Source organism: Saccoglossus kowalevskii, chromosome 11, assembly GCF_978046115.1.
Source record: "Saccoglossus kowalevskii chromosome 11, keSacKowa6.1, whole genome shotgun sequence".
Lineage (NCBI taxonomy): Eukaryota > Metazoa > Hemichordata > Enteropneusta > Harrimaniidae > Saccoglossus > Saccoglossus kowalevskii.
Genome location: NC_140651.1, coordinates 37,844,973 through 37,863,367, shown reverse-complemented (window position 1 = coordinate 37,863,367; position 18,395 = coordinate 37,844,973). Strand labels below are relative to the sequence as shown.

General features: G+C 39.9%; 1 protein-coding gene across 1 annotated transcript in view; it reads right to left on the bottom strand.

Annotated features, from left to right (window-relative positions):
• Nucleotides 1-18,395, bottom strand: part of LOC102807664 (mitogen-activated protein kinase kinase kinase 4-like) — a 320,941-nt gene that overhangs the window by 92,226 nt on the left and 210,320 nt on the right. Inside the window, exons 15-17 of the mRNA XM_085505174.1 lie at nt 9,520-9,789; nt 6,371-6,444; nt 405-521 (exon numbers count right to left, since the gene is read on the bottom strand). Of these exons, the coding sequence (XP_085361300.1) occupies nt 405-521; nt 6,371-6,444; nt 9,520-9,789 (461 nt within the window). The remainder of the gene's footprint in view (nt 1-404; nt 522-6,370; nt 6,445-9,519; nt 9,790-18,395) is intronic.

Below are 18,395 nucleotides of genomic sequence, written 5' to 3'. Positions count from 1 at the left end.
GAAAATTAGTTGATCTTTTTGTAAAACAAATCCAGAGATGTGTCTCAAATCAGCCTCTTCATGAAATATTCATGCAGTGATTCATGCTTGTGAATTAGAACAAGAATTCCAATTTAAATATTGCTGCATGTTTCTGGGTTATACTATGACACTGACAGTGTACATGTCAAAAGTCTATTATAACTTCGATCATCTACAAGGTAATCCGCTAGTATGTACCGGTATGTCTATTTTTGTGACACCAAGTCTACCAATTGTCTACAATGTTACAAAATTCATAATATTGTTCATAAATTCATAGAAACCAATTACTGTGTGAATGAAAATTTGAGACAACATTTATGGATTACTGATATCCAACCTGTGCTGTGGATTATTAAATTAAAAATAAAATATTTACTTACACGGTGGAGTTCAACCCCATAATATCTGACTAAATTATGATGTTGTATTCCTTCAAAAGTTTTTATTTCATCTGCAATATCCTTTATAATACTGTGTTCATTTCGGACATACCTCATCTACAGAAACAAGACATAACATAGAACACTGATTGAAATTTTAAAACAAGCAGCCTGTCGGCTGAGATAGCTCAAAATTAGATAATTGAAGATATCATCACGAAATGAACAAATCTGAGAGAGGTCCACATGTAGTACCTATATATATAATATCAAAACAATCAGATTTGCGGTTTTCAACAAGAAGTCAAAATAAAATCACTTTTTACCAAAAAAGACAAAAATATTCATTAAAATTAGAGAATTGATGATATCAATGAACAAATCTGAGAGAGGTCTACCCAAGGTACATATTCACCAAGTATCAAAGCATTCAGGCTTGTAGTTGCCAAGAAGAAGTCGAAAGAGTAAAATATTGACACGGACAACGGACAACGACAGACAATCACTCATATGATAAGCTCTGCTCGACAAAGTCAACAACGGAGCTAAAAAAACGTAGTTAAACTACACATGGCTTGCCCTGTATAAGTAATGGTGGATCATAGCATAGGGTTAGGAATATCATTACATATGTGGGGTAGATATAAAGTTTAAATGTGATCAGCTAAGACTGTCAGAGATATAGATGGACAGACATACTGATGAATGCAAAATGATGTGCATGGGTACCATACCATAAATAATGCAAAGTTTGACAAAAAACAGCCATGGCACGATGAGAAACAGGTGATGACATGTCCAATTGCTGATTTATGGTGTTTTGAGGAACAAAACTGGTCACCAGCTTGTCAAAGGTCAGCCAGCGAAAAACAAACCGACTCACCTATGTATTCTATTATGAATCGTCTTTGCACCAACTTAAAACAAAATCAAGAAACCTCCTTGTATTGAATCAAGAAACCTTATTGTTAAATAGATCTACTGTCTTTGTGCAATGTCATTCTTCAAACAAAGTTGATAATGTGATGTATGATACTATTTGCTATGGTTACTAACATTTTTTTGCCATATCTAAACATATACCTGATTTTAGTTGTTTTTTTTTACAACTAAAATGGTCAGCAGTCAGCCATATAAATTTGAAGTGAATTGCCCAAGATATGTACAAGATATACATGTATGTCTGGAATAGAATTTGTCTTGAATCAAATAAACAAATCAAATTGATGTAAATCAACTACCCATATTCATTAATGTTATCACCAAGTTGGAAGAAAATCCGTCAACGCAGTATACCTGATATTAATATATTTGTACAACCAAAATGGGTGCCATTCGGTCATTTTGAAATCATTGCATGTGCATATATATATATATATCACAAAGAGTAATATGTAATTTGTTACTAGAAATGATCAAGAACAATTACATACAATTACAGAATAATATAACATGAATTGCACAATCAGCATGTCAGCTGATATAGTTCTGCTGATGCGTAGTGAGTAAGGAATATCAAATCAATCAGTCTAGCCTGAAAATTGAAACTACAATTATACTAAATGAATTAATCTGATAAATTATTCAACGTAGCTATATATAAAATATCAAAAAAAAGAGGCTGGTGTTTTTTTCGTTTACATTTACAACAAGCCTTATTTACCAAAAATGACTGAAATATTCACTAAAATAAGAGAACTGAAGGGTTATCAGGAAATAACTTTAATAATTTTTAATGTCTATTTTTATGTTTTCAAAATATGTTGTTCATTTTTACATTTAGCTAGCCAAACCATTACAATGCAAAAATTTAACAAAAATCACTGACAATGTATTGTTCATATATACCACATCTCCAATTTCAAAAAAAAAGGTTAAAGAATGTGATGAGTTCTCGCTGAGTAGTACTCATTTCAAAGGTCATTTTGATGTCAGAATTAAAACATACTAATTTGCATATTGATAGATGAATAAGGGGGTTAATAATTGCTACACTGCTTATTTAAATGATCAGAAATCTTCTGTGACAAATGTCATGATATCTAGTGAAAAGTAGCTGACTGGTAAACATATACAAATTGTCTAAATTATGTCATACAAGACCCTGATTTATTAATCATAAAAATACATGCAAATAATCATAACAATGTTGGATATTAATAGGGATTTCAGTCACTTGGTCAACGACATCGGAAGAAGTGGGTGTGGGCAGCTACCCTTTGGCAAAACGGCAATAAAAACAAAAGTTTAACGACAATTTTTGTATTGACTTACATGTTTCTAGCATATCTATCACTCATAATTTGAAAAAATATATATTTTAATAGTCCAAAATAGTCAAAAATCTAGATATGGCAGTTCAAGTTCAGCTCCAATTAAATAATTAGTGCTTATTTATCCAAAATGGTGCCGTTGTCTTTACTATTCAGTAGTGCTTTGTTGTGTCATCCTTTGTCCAAAATTAAGAGATGCTAATTGAAGCTACAAAGTACCATATCTTGAGAACGATTACCCTAATTTTCATCAAATAAAGTGCATTGTATTGCTCTAGTAGAGATCTATCCACTGCCACCATGTAAACTACACTATGGTATGTGTATAAATTTCCTCTGAAATCCCTAATATTAACAATGTTTTAAGTATGTTCAATAAAGTTCTAAAATTTTCTTAGAATAATTAGATGTAACTATGGATTCTATAAAATATAAAAAGTTCAAATAGATTAAAATTGATGTGGCAAAAAAACTCTACTACATTCATAACGTTATTTTCATAAAATCAATAAATCTGGCAGAGGTCCACCCAAGGTAAAATAACAGGGCAAGAAGTAACAGGACAAATAAAAAATATAAATTTTTTAAAACAAGCCATGCATGGCACAGTACCAGTTAGTTATCGAATTTAAGATATATAGTTTTGTTTATAGTGATATAGCTGAAATATAAACATGTCAGGAATATGATTATGATGATTGTTTAACATTAAAATGATTGACATTTGTATCTGATCATCAGACGAGTACTTGTCCATATTGAGAGATATTGCTCTGGAACAGCATTCAAAATCAGCCATTTTGAATAAATGTATGTATATGTATAATGAATGCATAAAATTTGAATATAATCAGTCAAAGCATGTCAGAGTTATGGCTCTAGAAGCCCATTCATTAAAACAAAATTGCCACCAGTCAACCTTTTTGATTCCGATCTGAAAAATAAAATGATGTGCACCAGGAACCCGTAATGTCTAATGTATGTACCAAGTTTAAACAAAATCCATCCATAAATACCAGAAATGCTCGATATTTGATAATTTTTTAGCACAAAAATGGCCACTATTCGGCCATTTCTAATAGGATCGTCGAACCAATATATCTGTATATCTATGACATGATGTATAATGAATATTTAAAATTTGAACATAATCAGTCAAAGCAAGTCAGAGATATGACACTAGAACCACATTCATTAAAACAAATGGCCACCAGTCGGCTATTTTGAATCTTATCTGAAAAACAAAATTATTTGCATCAAGGTCCCATAATGTCTAATGTATATACCAAGTTTGAACTAAATCCGTCTGCAAACAGCCGTGAAATGCTTGATTTTGATGATTTTTAGCAGAACGTGAAATAAATTGATGTGCATATGTATAATATCATGTATGATGTATGTGTGAAGTTGGATTGTGATTGGTCCAGGCATGTCTAAAATACAGGTCCGGACACACACACGCATGCACACACGCACACACGGACGCACAGAGATCAAAACATAAAATCAAAGAAAGCTTAGAAAGAACTTCTGTGTGCTGAGAGTATTGAAGACACATTAAAAATTAATCAAAAATTACTTGTACTTGAGATATTGATGGAATAGATGAAAACTAATTAATAATATGTAAATCAGGTAACTGATATGAACAGATTTGAGTGTAAACCTAAAAAGGCCTGTGTAATGTAATATCTACGTACCAAGTTTCATTGAAAAGTGATTAGAATAATATGAACAAATTTGAACCCAAAATTAATCGGGCCTGTCTATTGTTCTAGAGCATTTATTTACCAAATTTTATTTAAATGTGATGATCAGTAATTGAGATATCAGTGTTAATTAATTATTTTAATTAGGTGATTAATAAGCACAAATATTTACCAAAAACTAATTGGGTCACTGCATAGTCCTAGGTTCATTGAAATGTGATGATGAATACTCTATAAAAGTTTCATTAAAATCCAATTAGTGGTTCTTTATATACTAGTATCAGTGGAACATTCATGGATAAAATTAACTAATTATGCAAATTAGGTAATTAATATACACAATTATTTACCCTAAAACTAATCAGGTCTCTGCATAGTCTTAGAGGATCTATGTAGCAAGTCTCATTGAAATATGATGATCAGTACTTAAGTTATCAGACGAAAAACAGAAAATAAACTAATTATGCTAATAAGGTGATTAATATGCACAAATATTCACCCCAAAACTAATCAGGTCTCTGCACATTCCTTAAGTAACTATGTACCAAGTTTCATTGTAATGTGATGATTACTACTTAAAATATCAAAAGCTGAAAATTAATTAATTACGCAAATTAAGTAATTAATATGTACTGATATTACACTAAAAACTATCAGGTCTGTGCAGTGTCCTATGACATTTATGTACCAAGTTTTATTGAAATGTGATGATTACTACTTGAAATATCAAAAGCTGAAAATTAACTAATTATGCAAATTAGGTAATTAATATGTACTGATATTACACTAAAAACTATCAGGTCTGTGCAGTGTCCTATGACATCTATGTACCAGTTTTATTGAAATGTGATGATTACTACTTGAAATATCGAAAGCTGAAAATTAATTAATTATGCAAATTAGGTAAGTAATATGTACTGATATTACCCTAAAAACTATCAGGTCTGTGCAGTGTCCTATGATATCTATATACCAAGTTTTATTAAAATGTGATGATTAGTACTCGAGATATCAGTGGAAAAGCCAAAAATTTATTAATCATTATGCAAATTAGGTAATTATTATTGCACAGATTTTTAGCCAAAACTAATCAAATCTGCGCATTAGTTCAGAGCATCTACGTGCCAAGTTTCATCAAAATCCAATGAGTGGTTCTTTAGATATCAGAGGAACAGTCATGGAACAGCAAAAAAGCAGCTAATTATCATGCAAATTTAGGTAATTAATATGCAAGGATTTTTACCAAAACCTAATCAAATTGCGGATTGGCCCAGAGCATCTGTGCACCAAGTTTCATCAAAAATCAATGTATGGTTCTTGAGATATCAGTTGAACAGACACACACACAGACACACACACAGACACACTAACTGCAAAGACTCCCTTTTTGTGCTTTGCACACATGAGTCAATTCGAGAATTAAAGTTATCATAACAAAATGAACAAATCTAGACACAGTCAACCCAAGGTATATATACCGAGTTATCAAAGCAAGTAGATTTGTGGCCAAAAAGAAGTCAAAAATGTAAAAAGTTGACAACAGTGGATAATATGATGAGCTGAGGTCAGCAGTAGAACTAATAACAGTACACAAATAGTACAGAAACCTATCTAAAGAAAACTTACTGGCCAACATCTGGACAATATTGAGTGAACTATCTTAGAAAATTATACAACACAGATTTTTCTTCATCTAGATTCCAAAATCGTTAATGGTATATCTAATTTTGAAAAAGATCAAATGAAGACTGTTTGGTGTAATTTAACTGTAAGCGATAACAACATCAATAACAATGATGAGAGCAGATACTTTCCTCTAATATACCTTTCCTTTCATCAATGACTAAATCAAAATAATAAATTAATGTTGCAAACTAACAATAAGGCATGTTTATTTTGTACATTTGTACACACACAGACAGGGAAAAATCCATTTCATAAAACTGAAAATCACCAGATGCAGAATATGTTGCATAATACTCACAGCTTTCATTGCTAAAGTTTCCCCTGTGTCCATATTGATACAAGAATACACAGTAGTGCCACATTGCCCTTCACCTGTATTAAGAAAAAAACCTCATACATATTATTCAGATGACATGACTTTTAACTAGTTCTAATTATTGTGTATATGATATCATTACAACATAAATATCACAGTGTCCACCTTTCAAATACATAGCGTAGAAGTGGACATAGTTTATTGTACACTATCACAGTGTCCACCTTTCAAATACATAGCGTAGAAGTGGACATAGTTTATTGTACACTATCACAGTGTCCACCTTTCAAATACATAGCGTAGAAGTGGACATAGTTTATTGTACACTATCACAGTGTCCACCTTTCAAATACATAGCGTAGAAGTGGACATAGTTTATTGTACACTATCACAGTGTCCACCTTTCAAATACATAGCGTAGAAGTGGACATAGTTTATTGTACACTATCACAGTGTCCACCTTTCAAATACATAGCGTAGAAGTGGACATAGTTTATTGTACACTATCACAGTGTCCACCTTTCAAATACATAGCGTAGAAGTGGACATAGTTTATTGTACACTATCACAGTGTCCACCTTTCAAATACATAGCGTAGAAGTGGACATAGTTTATTGTACACTATCACAGTGTCCACCTTTCAAATACATAGCGTAGAAGTGGACATAGTTTATTGTACACTATCACAGTGTGCACCTTTCAAATACATAGCGTAGAAGTGGACATAGTTTATTGTACACTATCACAGTGTCCACCTTTCAAATACATAGCGTAGAAGTGGACATAGTTTATTGTACACTATCACAGTGTCCACCTTTCAAATACATAGCGTAGAAGTGGACATAGTTTATTGTACACTATCACAGTGTCCACCTTTCAAATACATAGCGTAGAAGTGGACATAGTTTATTGTACACTATCACAGTGTGCACCTTTCAAATACATAGCGTAGAAGTGGACATAGTTTATTGTACACTATCACAGTGTGCACCTTTCAAATACATAGCGTAGAAGTGGACATAGTTTATTGTACACTATCACAGTGTGCACCTTTCAAATACATAGCGTAGAAGTGGACATAGTTTATTGTACACTATCACAAGAAAAGCTTTATTGTGAGATGTAAAAACTACCTATAATTATGAAGCTATAACTATTTGCCATGGTTATTAGTGTTCCCACAATGTTTCTGCCATACCACAACCACAGTAGTTTATTTGGATGTTGCCATGGCAATTCCAATTTTACCATCTTGTTACAAAATGCATGGGCCCTACATACCAAGTATTAAAGCAATGTAGCTGGTAGTTTTCAAGAAGAAATTGAAAATAGAATTGTTGACGAAAACAGACAACCATCTTTAGGAACAGCTCCACACTGTCATCTATGTTTAAATCTGCCTGTTCACTGCTGAAGAATCATTTAGTAAATCCTGACATAGTTACAGGGGTCAACCTATAAGACAGCTTTTGTGCATTGCATGAACAGGGACAAACAAATAAGGGAGCACCAACTAAGTTACTTGACTGGAAAGTGATGGACAACAATGGGCAATCAGTATATTACAACTTCTGTCACAACTGCGGTCTCGCCCCGCTACCAGTCACACGCCGCTCTGCCATCCTCTTCGTCACACACCTAGCATCACTCTCATTGACGTATAAAACAATCAAAGTATACCTCACCGCTATCCTACGACAGCACACAGAGATGGGCTACCCAGAGTTTCCAGAGGATCATCTACTGCTTCGCACACTCCAAGGCATCAAGAAACAAATTGGTGACCCTACGGCTACACGATTACCGATAACCATTCAATTAATGAGAACACTAAAAAATCAGTTGCGCTGCTGCATCAATATGGATGTAACAGACATACTGATGTTATAGGCCGCATTTACCATGGCCTTCTTCGGGTTCTTTCGAGTGAGCGAATTTGCCTCTCTGACGAAAACAACATTTGACCGTGAACGCACGCTTCTCCGATCCGATGTCAATCTTGGTAGTGCAATCACCGTCAACATCAAGGCAGCCAAAAATGATCCACACAGACCATAGCCTCATCTGGCTCCTCGGTTTGCGCAGTGCGAGCTTACCACAAATACATCAAGGCAAGTACACGTACCACATTCTCCCAGCATGCACCAGCATTCCAGTTTACCAACGGCTCATATCTAACACGTCAAACCGTCACCGACTCAATCAGAACCCTCCTCATGCAAGCAGGGATCCCGAGTGCAGAGAAATACTCATCACACAGCTTTCGTGCTGGAGCCGCCACAACAGCCGCCGAGGCCAACCTTCCCGACTGGCTCATCAAGACCCTTGGACGATGGCGCAGTGACTCATACCAGCTCTACATTAAGACTCCAGCCACAACCCTTCATGCAGTGCCAAGGATCCTCGCCAACCACACCGAACCTCAGAACTAAGCCAACCAACTCACAATGTTTTTCAAACAATGCTATTGAGACATTCTATTCATTCGCTGGCTCTGCTTGTATTTCACTTGCAATCCACACTAGTCATTTTTACATTTACCAATCATCTCCGATCGACATTATAGATCTTTTGTTTCAATTGTTATTCACTTGCAATTTTTATTTGTAATTTTTTAATTTTACTACATTGTAATTCCTGCTCTGTAACCATGTACTCATATCCCATGCAGGCTCTCCACATTCTAGAACAAGCGATGCTTTCCTCAACACATCATGCGAATTGTTCAATTCCACCACCTCCTCTTTAATTTGGGGGAAATGCCACACAGAGCATGCTGGCTCTGGTCAGGTACGACGTTGCCCTTACCATGACATGGTATAATATATCTACGTCTCCTGTCATGGGGTCGGCCGCTACGACGCCTGATGCAGAGCCACTGTGTCGGCAGGTGTTACTCGGGTAGCATGCGTCGCCACCTCATAATGAGGATCACTATGAGGTGACACGTGACAACGCCTAGTGTGACATTCACTTCCCCCATTTCAAACGGCAATCCTGTCTCATGTGTCATTTCTTAGCATTAATAATACTTATAAACTCCTAAAGAAGATAAAAATGGTCATGTATAACGAAAAACAAATATGAAAATCTTCTGACTTTGTCAAATAGCAAGGAATTCTTAAACTCACCAATTTTGAATCCTCTTTGCCAACTAAACGTTACTTTCTTGCAACTGATGTTAATCACTTCAGTGTCATCATTTTGTTCAACAACTTGTCCTATCATTTGGGCATCTCGTAATCGTTTATTTCTCTTCTCTTCAAGTTCCTTTAATGCATTTCTTACACAATGTATCTTATCTTGTTTTTCCGCTTTACTTTCACTGTCTAAACTATGAAATATGCGCTTTGCTGTGTGCAAAGATGATTCAGATTGGCTGGATGAGCAGCATGATGGTTCTGAAAAACATATACTTATGAATCAATATAATTAGAAGAAGCTGCTTTAGCTATAGTTCTCTAGTTTATTATTCCCCACAGAATTTGTATAGTTAGATACTGTCTAACCTAGACAAAAATGAGTTTAATCACAGTGATTCTAGTCCTTACTGGAGATTTTAAATGGTACAACATTTGGTTGTCTAACAATGTACAAGCGTAATGGGTAGAAGCACTTACTTCACATAGAGCAGTCCCAGTCTTAGTGGATTGTTTGGATAGTCAAGCTAATAAGTCTTCCAATTGTTTTGAAAAACATTGATTAAACACCATCCTCATTCACAAGGGACATAAATAAAACTGAATTAGTTGTGACAACGTCTGACAAGTTGCTGAAGTTGCTGGATCAACAGGGGCTACCTGGAGTGGTTAAGTTGCCAGATCAACAGTGGCTACCTAGAGTGGTAAAGTTGCTGGATCAACAGGGGCTACTTGAAGTTGTGAAATTGCTTGATCAACATGGGCTACCTGGCAAGGTGGTGAAGTTGCTGGATCAACAGGGGCTACCTTGCAAGGTGGTGAAGTTGCTGGATCAACAGGAGCTACCTGAAGTGGTGAAGTTGCCGGATCAACAGGGGCTACCTGAAGAGGTGAAGTTGCCGGATCAACAGGAGCTACCTGGCAAGGTGGTGAATTTGCCAGATCAACAGGAGCTACCTGAAGTGGTGAAGTTGCTGGATCAACAGGGGCTACCTGAAGTGGTGAAGTTGCCGGATCAACAGGAGCTACCTGGCAAGGTGATGAAGTTGCCAGATCAACAGGAGCTACCTGAAGTGGTGAAGTTGCCAGATCAACAGGGGCTACCTGGAGTGGTAAAGTTGCTGGATCGAAAGGGGCTACCTGAAGTTGAGAAGTTGCTGGATCAACAGGGGCTACCTGGAGTGGTGAAGTTGCCAGATTAACAGGGGCTACCTGAAGTGGTAAAGTTGCTTGATCAACAGGGGCTACCGGAAGTTGTGAAGTTGCTGGATCAACAGGGGCTACCTGAAGTGGGGAAGTTGCCAGATCAACAAGGGCTACCTGAAGTGGTGAAGTTGCCAGATCAATAGGGGCTACCTGAAGTTGTGAAGTTGCTGGATCAACTGGGGCTACCTGGAGTGGTAAAGTTGCCGGATCACCAGGGGCTACCTGAAGTGGTGAAGTTGCTGGATCAACAGGGGCTACCTGGAGTTGTGAAGTTGCTGGATCAACAGGGGCTACCTGAAGAGGTGAAGTTGCCGGATCAACAGGGGCTACCTGGCAAGGTGGTGAAGTTGCTGGATCAACAGGGGCTACCTGGCAAGGTGGTGAAGTTGCTGGATCAACAGGAGCTACCTGAAGTGGTGAAGTTGCCGGATCAACAGGGGCTACCTGAAGAGGTGAAGTTGCCAGATCAACAGGGGCTACTTGAAGTTGTGAAATTGCTTGATCAACATGGGCTACCTGGCAAGGTGGTGAAGTTGCTGGATCAACAGGGGCTACCTTGCAAGGTGGTGAAGTTGCTGGATCAACAGGAGCTACCTGAAGTGGTGAAGTTGCCGGATCAACAGGGGCTACCTGAAGAGGTGAAGTTGCCGGATCAACAGGAGCTACCTGGCAAGGTGGTGAATTTGCCAGATCAACAGGAGCTACCTGAAGTGGTGAAGTTGCTGGATCAACAGGGGCTACCTGAAGTGGTGAAGTTGCCGGATCAACAGGAGCTACCTGGCAAGGTGATGAAGTTGCCAGATCAACAGGAGCTACCTGAAGTGGTGAAGTTGCCAGATCAACAGGGGCTACCTGGAGTGGTAAAGTTGCTGGATCGACAGGGGCTACCTGAAGTTGAGAAGTTGCTGGATCAACAGGGGCTACCTGGAGTGGTGAAGTTGCCAGATTAACAGGGGCTACCTGAAGTGGTAAAGTTGCTTGATCAACAGGGGCTACCGGAAGTTGTGAAGTTGCTGGATCAACAGGGGCTACCTGAAGTGGGGAAGTTGCCAGATCAACAAGGGCTACCTGAAGTGGTGAAGTTGCCAGATCAATAGGGGCTACCTGAAGTTGTGAAGTTGCTGGATCAACTGGGGCTACCTGGAGTGGTAAAGTTGCCGGATCACCAGGGGCTACCTGAAGTGGTGAAGTTGCTGGATCAACAGGGGCTACCTGGAGTTGTGAAGTTGCTGGATCAACAGGGGCTACCTGAAGAGGTGAAGTTGCCGGATCAACAGGGGCTACCTGGCAAGGTGGTGAAGTTGCTGGATCAACAGGGGCTACCTGGCAAGGTGGTGAAGTTGCTGGATCAACAGGAGCTACCTGAAGTGGTGAAGTTGCCGGATCAACAGGGGCTACCTGAAGAGGTGAAGTTGCCAGATCAACAGGAGCTACCTGGCAAGGTGGTGAAGTTGCTGGATCAACAGGGGCTACCTGAAGTGGTGAAGTTGCTGGATCAACAGGGGCTACCTGAAGTGGTGAAGTTGCCGGATCAACAGGAGCTACCTGGCAAGGTGATGAAGTTGCCAGATCAACAGGGGCTACCTGGAGTGGTGAAGTTGCCAGATCAACAGGGGCTACCTGGAGTGGTAAAGTTGCTGGATCAACAGGGGCTACCTGAAGTTGCTGGATCAACAGGGGCTACCTGGAGTGGTGAAGTTGCCAGATTAACAGGGGCTACCTGAAGTGGTGAAGTTGCTTGATCAACAGGGGCTACCGGAAGTTGTGAAGTTGCTGGATCAACAGGGGCTACCTGAAGTGGGGAAGTTGCCAGATCAACAAGGGCTACCTGTAGTGGTGAACTTGCCAGATCAACAGGGGCTACCTGAAGTTGTGAAGTTGCCGGATCAACTGGGGCTACCTGGAGTGGTAAAGTTGCCGGATCACCAGGGGCTACCTGAAGTGGTGAAGTTGCTGGATCAACAGGGGCTACCTGGAGTTGTGAAGTTGCTGGATCAACTGGGGCTACCTGGAGTGGTAAAGTTGCCAGATCAACAGGAGCTATCTGGAGTTGTGAAGTTGCCAGATCAACAGGGGCTACCTGAAGTGGTGTAGTTGCCAGATCAACAGGGGCTACCTGAAATTGTGAAGTTGCTGGATCAACTGGGGCTACCTGGAGTGGTAAAGTTGCCGGATCACCAGGGGCTACCTGAAGTTGTGAAGTTGCTGAATCAACAGGAGCTACCTGAAGTGGCTGGATCAACAGGAGCTACCTGAAGTGGCTGGATCAACAGGGGCTACCTGAAGTGGTGAAGTTGTCAGATCAACAGGGGCTACCTGGAGTTGTGAAGTTACCAGATCAACAGGGGCTACCTGGAGTGGTGAAGTTGCCAGATCAACAAGGGCTACCTGAAGTGGTAAAGTTGCTGGATCAACAGGGGCTACCTGAAGTTGTGAAGTTGCTGGATCAACAGGAGCTACCTGGAGTGGTGAAGTTGCCAGATCAACAGGAGCTACCTGGCAAGGTGGTGAAGTTGCTGGATCAACAGGGGCTACCTGGCAAGGTGGTGAAGTTGCTGGATCAACAGGGGCTACCTGGAAAGGTGGTGAATTTGCCAGATCAACAGGGGCTACCTAGCAAGGTGGTGAAGTTGCCGGATCAACAGGGGCTACCTGGCAAGGTGGTGAAGTTGCTGGATCAACAGGAGCTACCTGAAGTGGTGAAGTTGCTGGATCAACAGAGGCTACCTGAAGTGGTGAAGTTGCCGGATCAACAGAAGCTACCTGGCAAGGTGATGAAGTTGCCAGATCAACAGGGGCTACCTGAAGTGGTGAAGTTGCAAGATCAACAGGGGCTACCTGGCAAGGTGGTGAAGTTGCCGGATCAACAGGGGATACCTGGCAAGGTGGTGAAGTTGCCGAATCAACAGGGGCTACCTGGAATGGTGAAGTTGCCAGATTAACAGGGGCTACCTGAAGTGGTAAAGTTGCTTGATCAACAGGGGCTACCGGAAGTTGTGAAGTTGCTGGATCAACAGGGGCTACCTGAAGTGAGGAAGTTGCCAGATCAACAAGGGCTACCTGTAGTGGTGAAGTTGCCAGATCAACAGGGGCTACCTGAAGTTGTGAAGTTGCTGGATCAACTGGGGCTACCTGGAGTGGTAAAGTTGCCGGATCACCAGGGGCTACCTGAAGTGGTGAAGTTGCTGGATCAACAGGGGCTACCTGGAGTTGTGAAGTTGCTGGATCAACTGGGGCTACCTGGAGTGGTAAAGTTGCCGGATCAACAGGGGCTATCTGGAGTTGTGAAGTTGCCAGATCAACAGGGGCTACCTGGAGTGGTGAAGTTGCTGGATCAACAGGGGCTACCTGAAGTGGTGTAGTTGCCAGATCAACAGGGGCTACCTAAAGTTGTGAAGTTGCTGGATCAACTGGGGCTACCTGGAGTGGTAAAGTTGCCAGATCACCAGGGGCTACCTGAAGTTGTGAAGTTGCTGAATCAACAGGAGCTACCTGAAGTTGTGAAGTTACCAGATCAACAGGGGCTAACTGGAGTTGTGAAGTTACCAGATCAACAGGGGCTAACTGGAGTGGTGAAGTTGTCGAATCAACAGGGGCTACCTGGAGTTGTGAAGTTACCAGATCAACAGGGGCTAACTGGAGTTGTGAAGTTACCAGATCAACAGGGGCTAACTGGAGTGGTGAAGTTGCCGGAACAACAAGGGCTACCTGAAGTGGTAAAGTTGCCGGATCACCAGGGGCTACCTGGAGAGGTGAAGTTTCCGGATCAACAGGGGCTACCTGGCGAGATTTATTTTATTTTTATTTATTTATTTAATACAACCACAACAGCCATATAAGGCCAATAACAGTAGTATGTTAGTAGATACATTTGTTACATACGATACAACAGTAAACAAAATCACCATCAGAAAATAATAGACTTAGGTTCTATTTTAAAGTAGACAATCCAAGATTAAAAATTTCACAGTTTATGTTGTTATTAAAAACCCATTCTTAGTGACTTCAATGCATCCAAATGGTACAATAACAAGAGACATTTTCCTAAAACTACCTGCAATATGTAAACTGAAAACAGAAAATTATTTACAACAACTATACAACCCTAAGACACACTGACACATAAAAAAACCATATCAAAATAATGAGATGGTGAAGTTGCCCGATCAACAAGGAGCTACCTGAAGTTGTGAAGTTGCTGGATCTACAGGTGAATTTGGACCCATGACATAGAATAGAATAGAATCTTTACTGCTATCATACCACATACTTGAGTTTGGTCATTGCAGAGTGATATGTTTGTTTTTTTATTATTTCTCTACTTAAAAATCTGTTTTTAATTTTCTGTTACGTTCTCAGTTTATTTTTATGGTTTGTACCTTAGTCGCCATGAATTCCTGGCATCTTTTCTGGCAGTGCACTTCAAGTTTTTCACAAATGCCTTATTGATGCTTCACTGTGTTTTAATTAATTGTTCTTCTAGATATTGAGTTTTAACTCAACCAATATTTGAATCACACTAGACACCCAATTTTTTGTACCTAATTCATGCATATTCAGACCTAGCTTATATGCTTTGCTCATTAGTGTATTTTCTGGCATAACCCTTATCCTCATCCAATACCATTTGCTTAGTGCTTTCTATGACATGAGGGTACATGTATCTTGATTGGAAGCCCTGCTATTTCCTCTGCGGAATTTGTCCATTCGAGCTACAAAGTTGCACAGATCCTTTGTGTGTTTAACTATGTCACCTGACCAAATTTCTGCACAGTACAAAAGGACTGGTTTAATTACTGCATCAAACATCTTTAGATGTATTTGCAATGCGATACCTGATTCCGAAAATAGTGTTTTGTTTAATTTTGAAGCAGGCTTTCAAAGCCTTGTTCTCCAGATCTAGTTGGGCTCTATCTCATCTACCTGTTATATTTAAGTTTACCCCAATAAGTGTAAGAAGTTACACTCTTTATTGTTGCTATAAAATTTTAATTTGGTTAAACTGCTTTATTGAATATTACCCGGTATTACTTTTGATTTTGACATTGAGTTACATGGGTGTGAGATGATGACATTGAGTAACATGGGTGTGATATGCTGACATTGGGTTACATGGGTATGAGATGCTGACATTGAATTACATGGGTGTGAGATGCTGACATTGAGTTACATGTGAGATGCTGAAATTGAGTTACATGGGTGTGCGATAACATTGAGTTACATGTGAGATGCTGACATTGAGTTACATGGGTGTGAGATGCTGACATTGAGTTACATGGGTGTGAGATGCTGACATTGAGTTACATGGGTGTGAGATGCTGACATTGAGTTACATGGGTGTGAGATGCTGACATTGAGTTACATGAGTGTGAGATGCAGACATTGAGTTACATGGGTGTGAGATGCTGACATTGAGTTACATGGGTGTGAGATGTTGACATTGAGTTACATGGGTGTGAGATGCTGACATTGAGTTACATGGGTGCGAGATGCTGACATTGGGTTACATGCGAAATACTGACACTGAGTTACATGGGTGCGAGATGCTGACATTGAGTTACATAGGTGTGAGATGCTGACAGTGAGTTACATGGGTGTGAGATGTTGACATTGAATCACATGGGTGTGAGATGCTGACATTGAATCACATGGGTGTGAGATGCTGACATTGAGCTACATGCGAGATGCTGACATTGAGTTACATTGGTGTGAGATGCTGACATTGAGTTACATGGGTGTGAGATGCTGACATTGAGTTACATGTGTGTGAGATGCTGACATTGAGTTACATGGGTGTGAGATGCTGACATTGAGTTACATGAGTGTGAGATGCAGACATTGAGTTACATGGGTGTGAGATGCTGACATTGAGTTACATGGGTGCGAGATGTTGACATTGAGTTACATGGGTGTGAGATGCTGACATTGAGTTACATGGGTGCGAGATGCTGACATTGGGTTACATGCGAGATACTGACACTGAGTTACATGGGTGCGAGATGCTGACATTGAGTTACATAGGTGTGAGATGCTGACAGTGAGTTACATGGGTGTGAGATGTTGACATTGAATCACATGGGTGTGAGATGCTGACATTGAGTTACATGCGAGATGCTGACACTGAGTTATATGGGTGTGAGATGCTGACATTGAGTTACATGGGTGTGAGATGCTGACATTGAGTTACATGGGTGTGAGATGCTGACATTGAGTTACATGGGTGTGAGATGCTGACATTGAGTTACATGGGTGTGAGATGCTGACATTGAGTTACATGGGTGTGAGATGCTGACATTGAATTACATGGGTGCGAGATGCTGACATTGAGTTACATGGGTGTGAGATGCTGACATTGAGTTACATGGGTGTGAGATGCTGACATTGAGTTACATGGGTGTGAGATGCTGACATTGAGTTACATGGGTGTGAGATGCTGACATTGAGTTACATGAGTGTGGGATGCTGACATTGAGTTACATGGGTGTGAGATGCTGACATTGAGTTACATGCGAGATGCTGACACTGAGTTATATGGGTGTGAGATGCTGACATTGAATTACATGGGTGTGAGATGCTGACATTGAGTTACATGGATGTGAGATGCTGACATTGAGTTACATGGGTGTGAGATGCTGACATTGAGTTACATGGGTGTGAGATGCTGACATTGAGTTACATGGGTGTGAGATGCTGACATTGAATTACATGGGTGCGAGATGCTGACATTGAGTTACATGGGTGTGAGATGCTGACATTGAGTTACATGGGTGTGAGATGCTGACATTGAGTTACATGGGTGTGAGATGCTGACATTGAGTTACATGGGTGTGAGATGCTGACATTGAGTTACATGAGTGTGGGATGCTGACATTGAGTTACATGAGTGTGAGATGCTGACATTGAGTTACATGGGTGTGAAATGCTGACATTGAGTTACATTGGTGTGAGATGCTGACATTGAGTTACATTGGTGTGAGATGCTGACATTGAGTTACATTGGTGTGAGATGCTGCCATTGAGTTACATGGGTGTGAGATGCTGACATTGAGTTACATGGGTGCGAGATGTTGACATTGAGTTACATGGGTGTGCGATGATAACATTGAGTTACATGTGAGAAGCTGACATTGAGTTACATTGGTATGAGATGCTGACATTGAGTTACATGGGTGTGAGATGCTGACATTGAGTTACATGAGTGTGAGATGCTGACATTGAGTTACATGCGAGATGCTGACACTGAGTTATATGGGTGTGAGATGCTGACATTGAGTTACATGGGTGTGAGATGCTGACATTGAGTTACATGGGTGTGAGATGCTGACATTGAGTTACATGGGTGTGAGATGCTGACATTGAGTTACATGGGTGTGAGATGCTGACATTGAGTTACATGGGTGTGAGATGCTGACATTGAATTACATGGGTGCGAGATGCTGACATTGAGTTACATGGGTGTGAGATGCTGACATTGAGTTACATGGGTGTGAGATGCTGACATTGAGTTACATGGGTGTGAGATGCTGACATTGAGTTACATGGGTGTGAGATGCTGACATTGAGTTACATGAGTGTGGGATGCTGACATTGAGTTACATGGGTGTGAGATGCTGACATTGAGTTACATGCGAGATGCTGACACTGAGTTATATGGGTGTGAG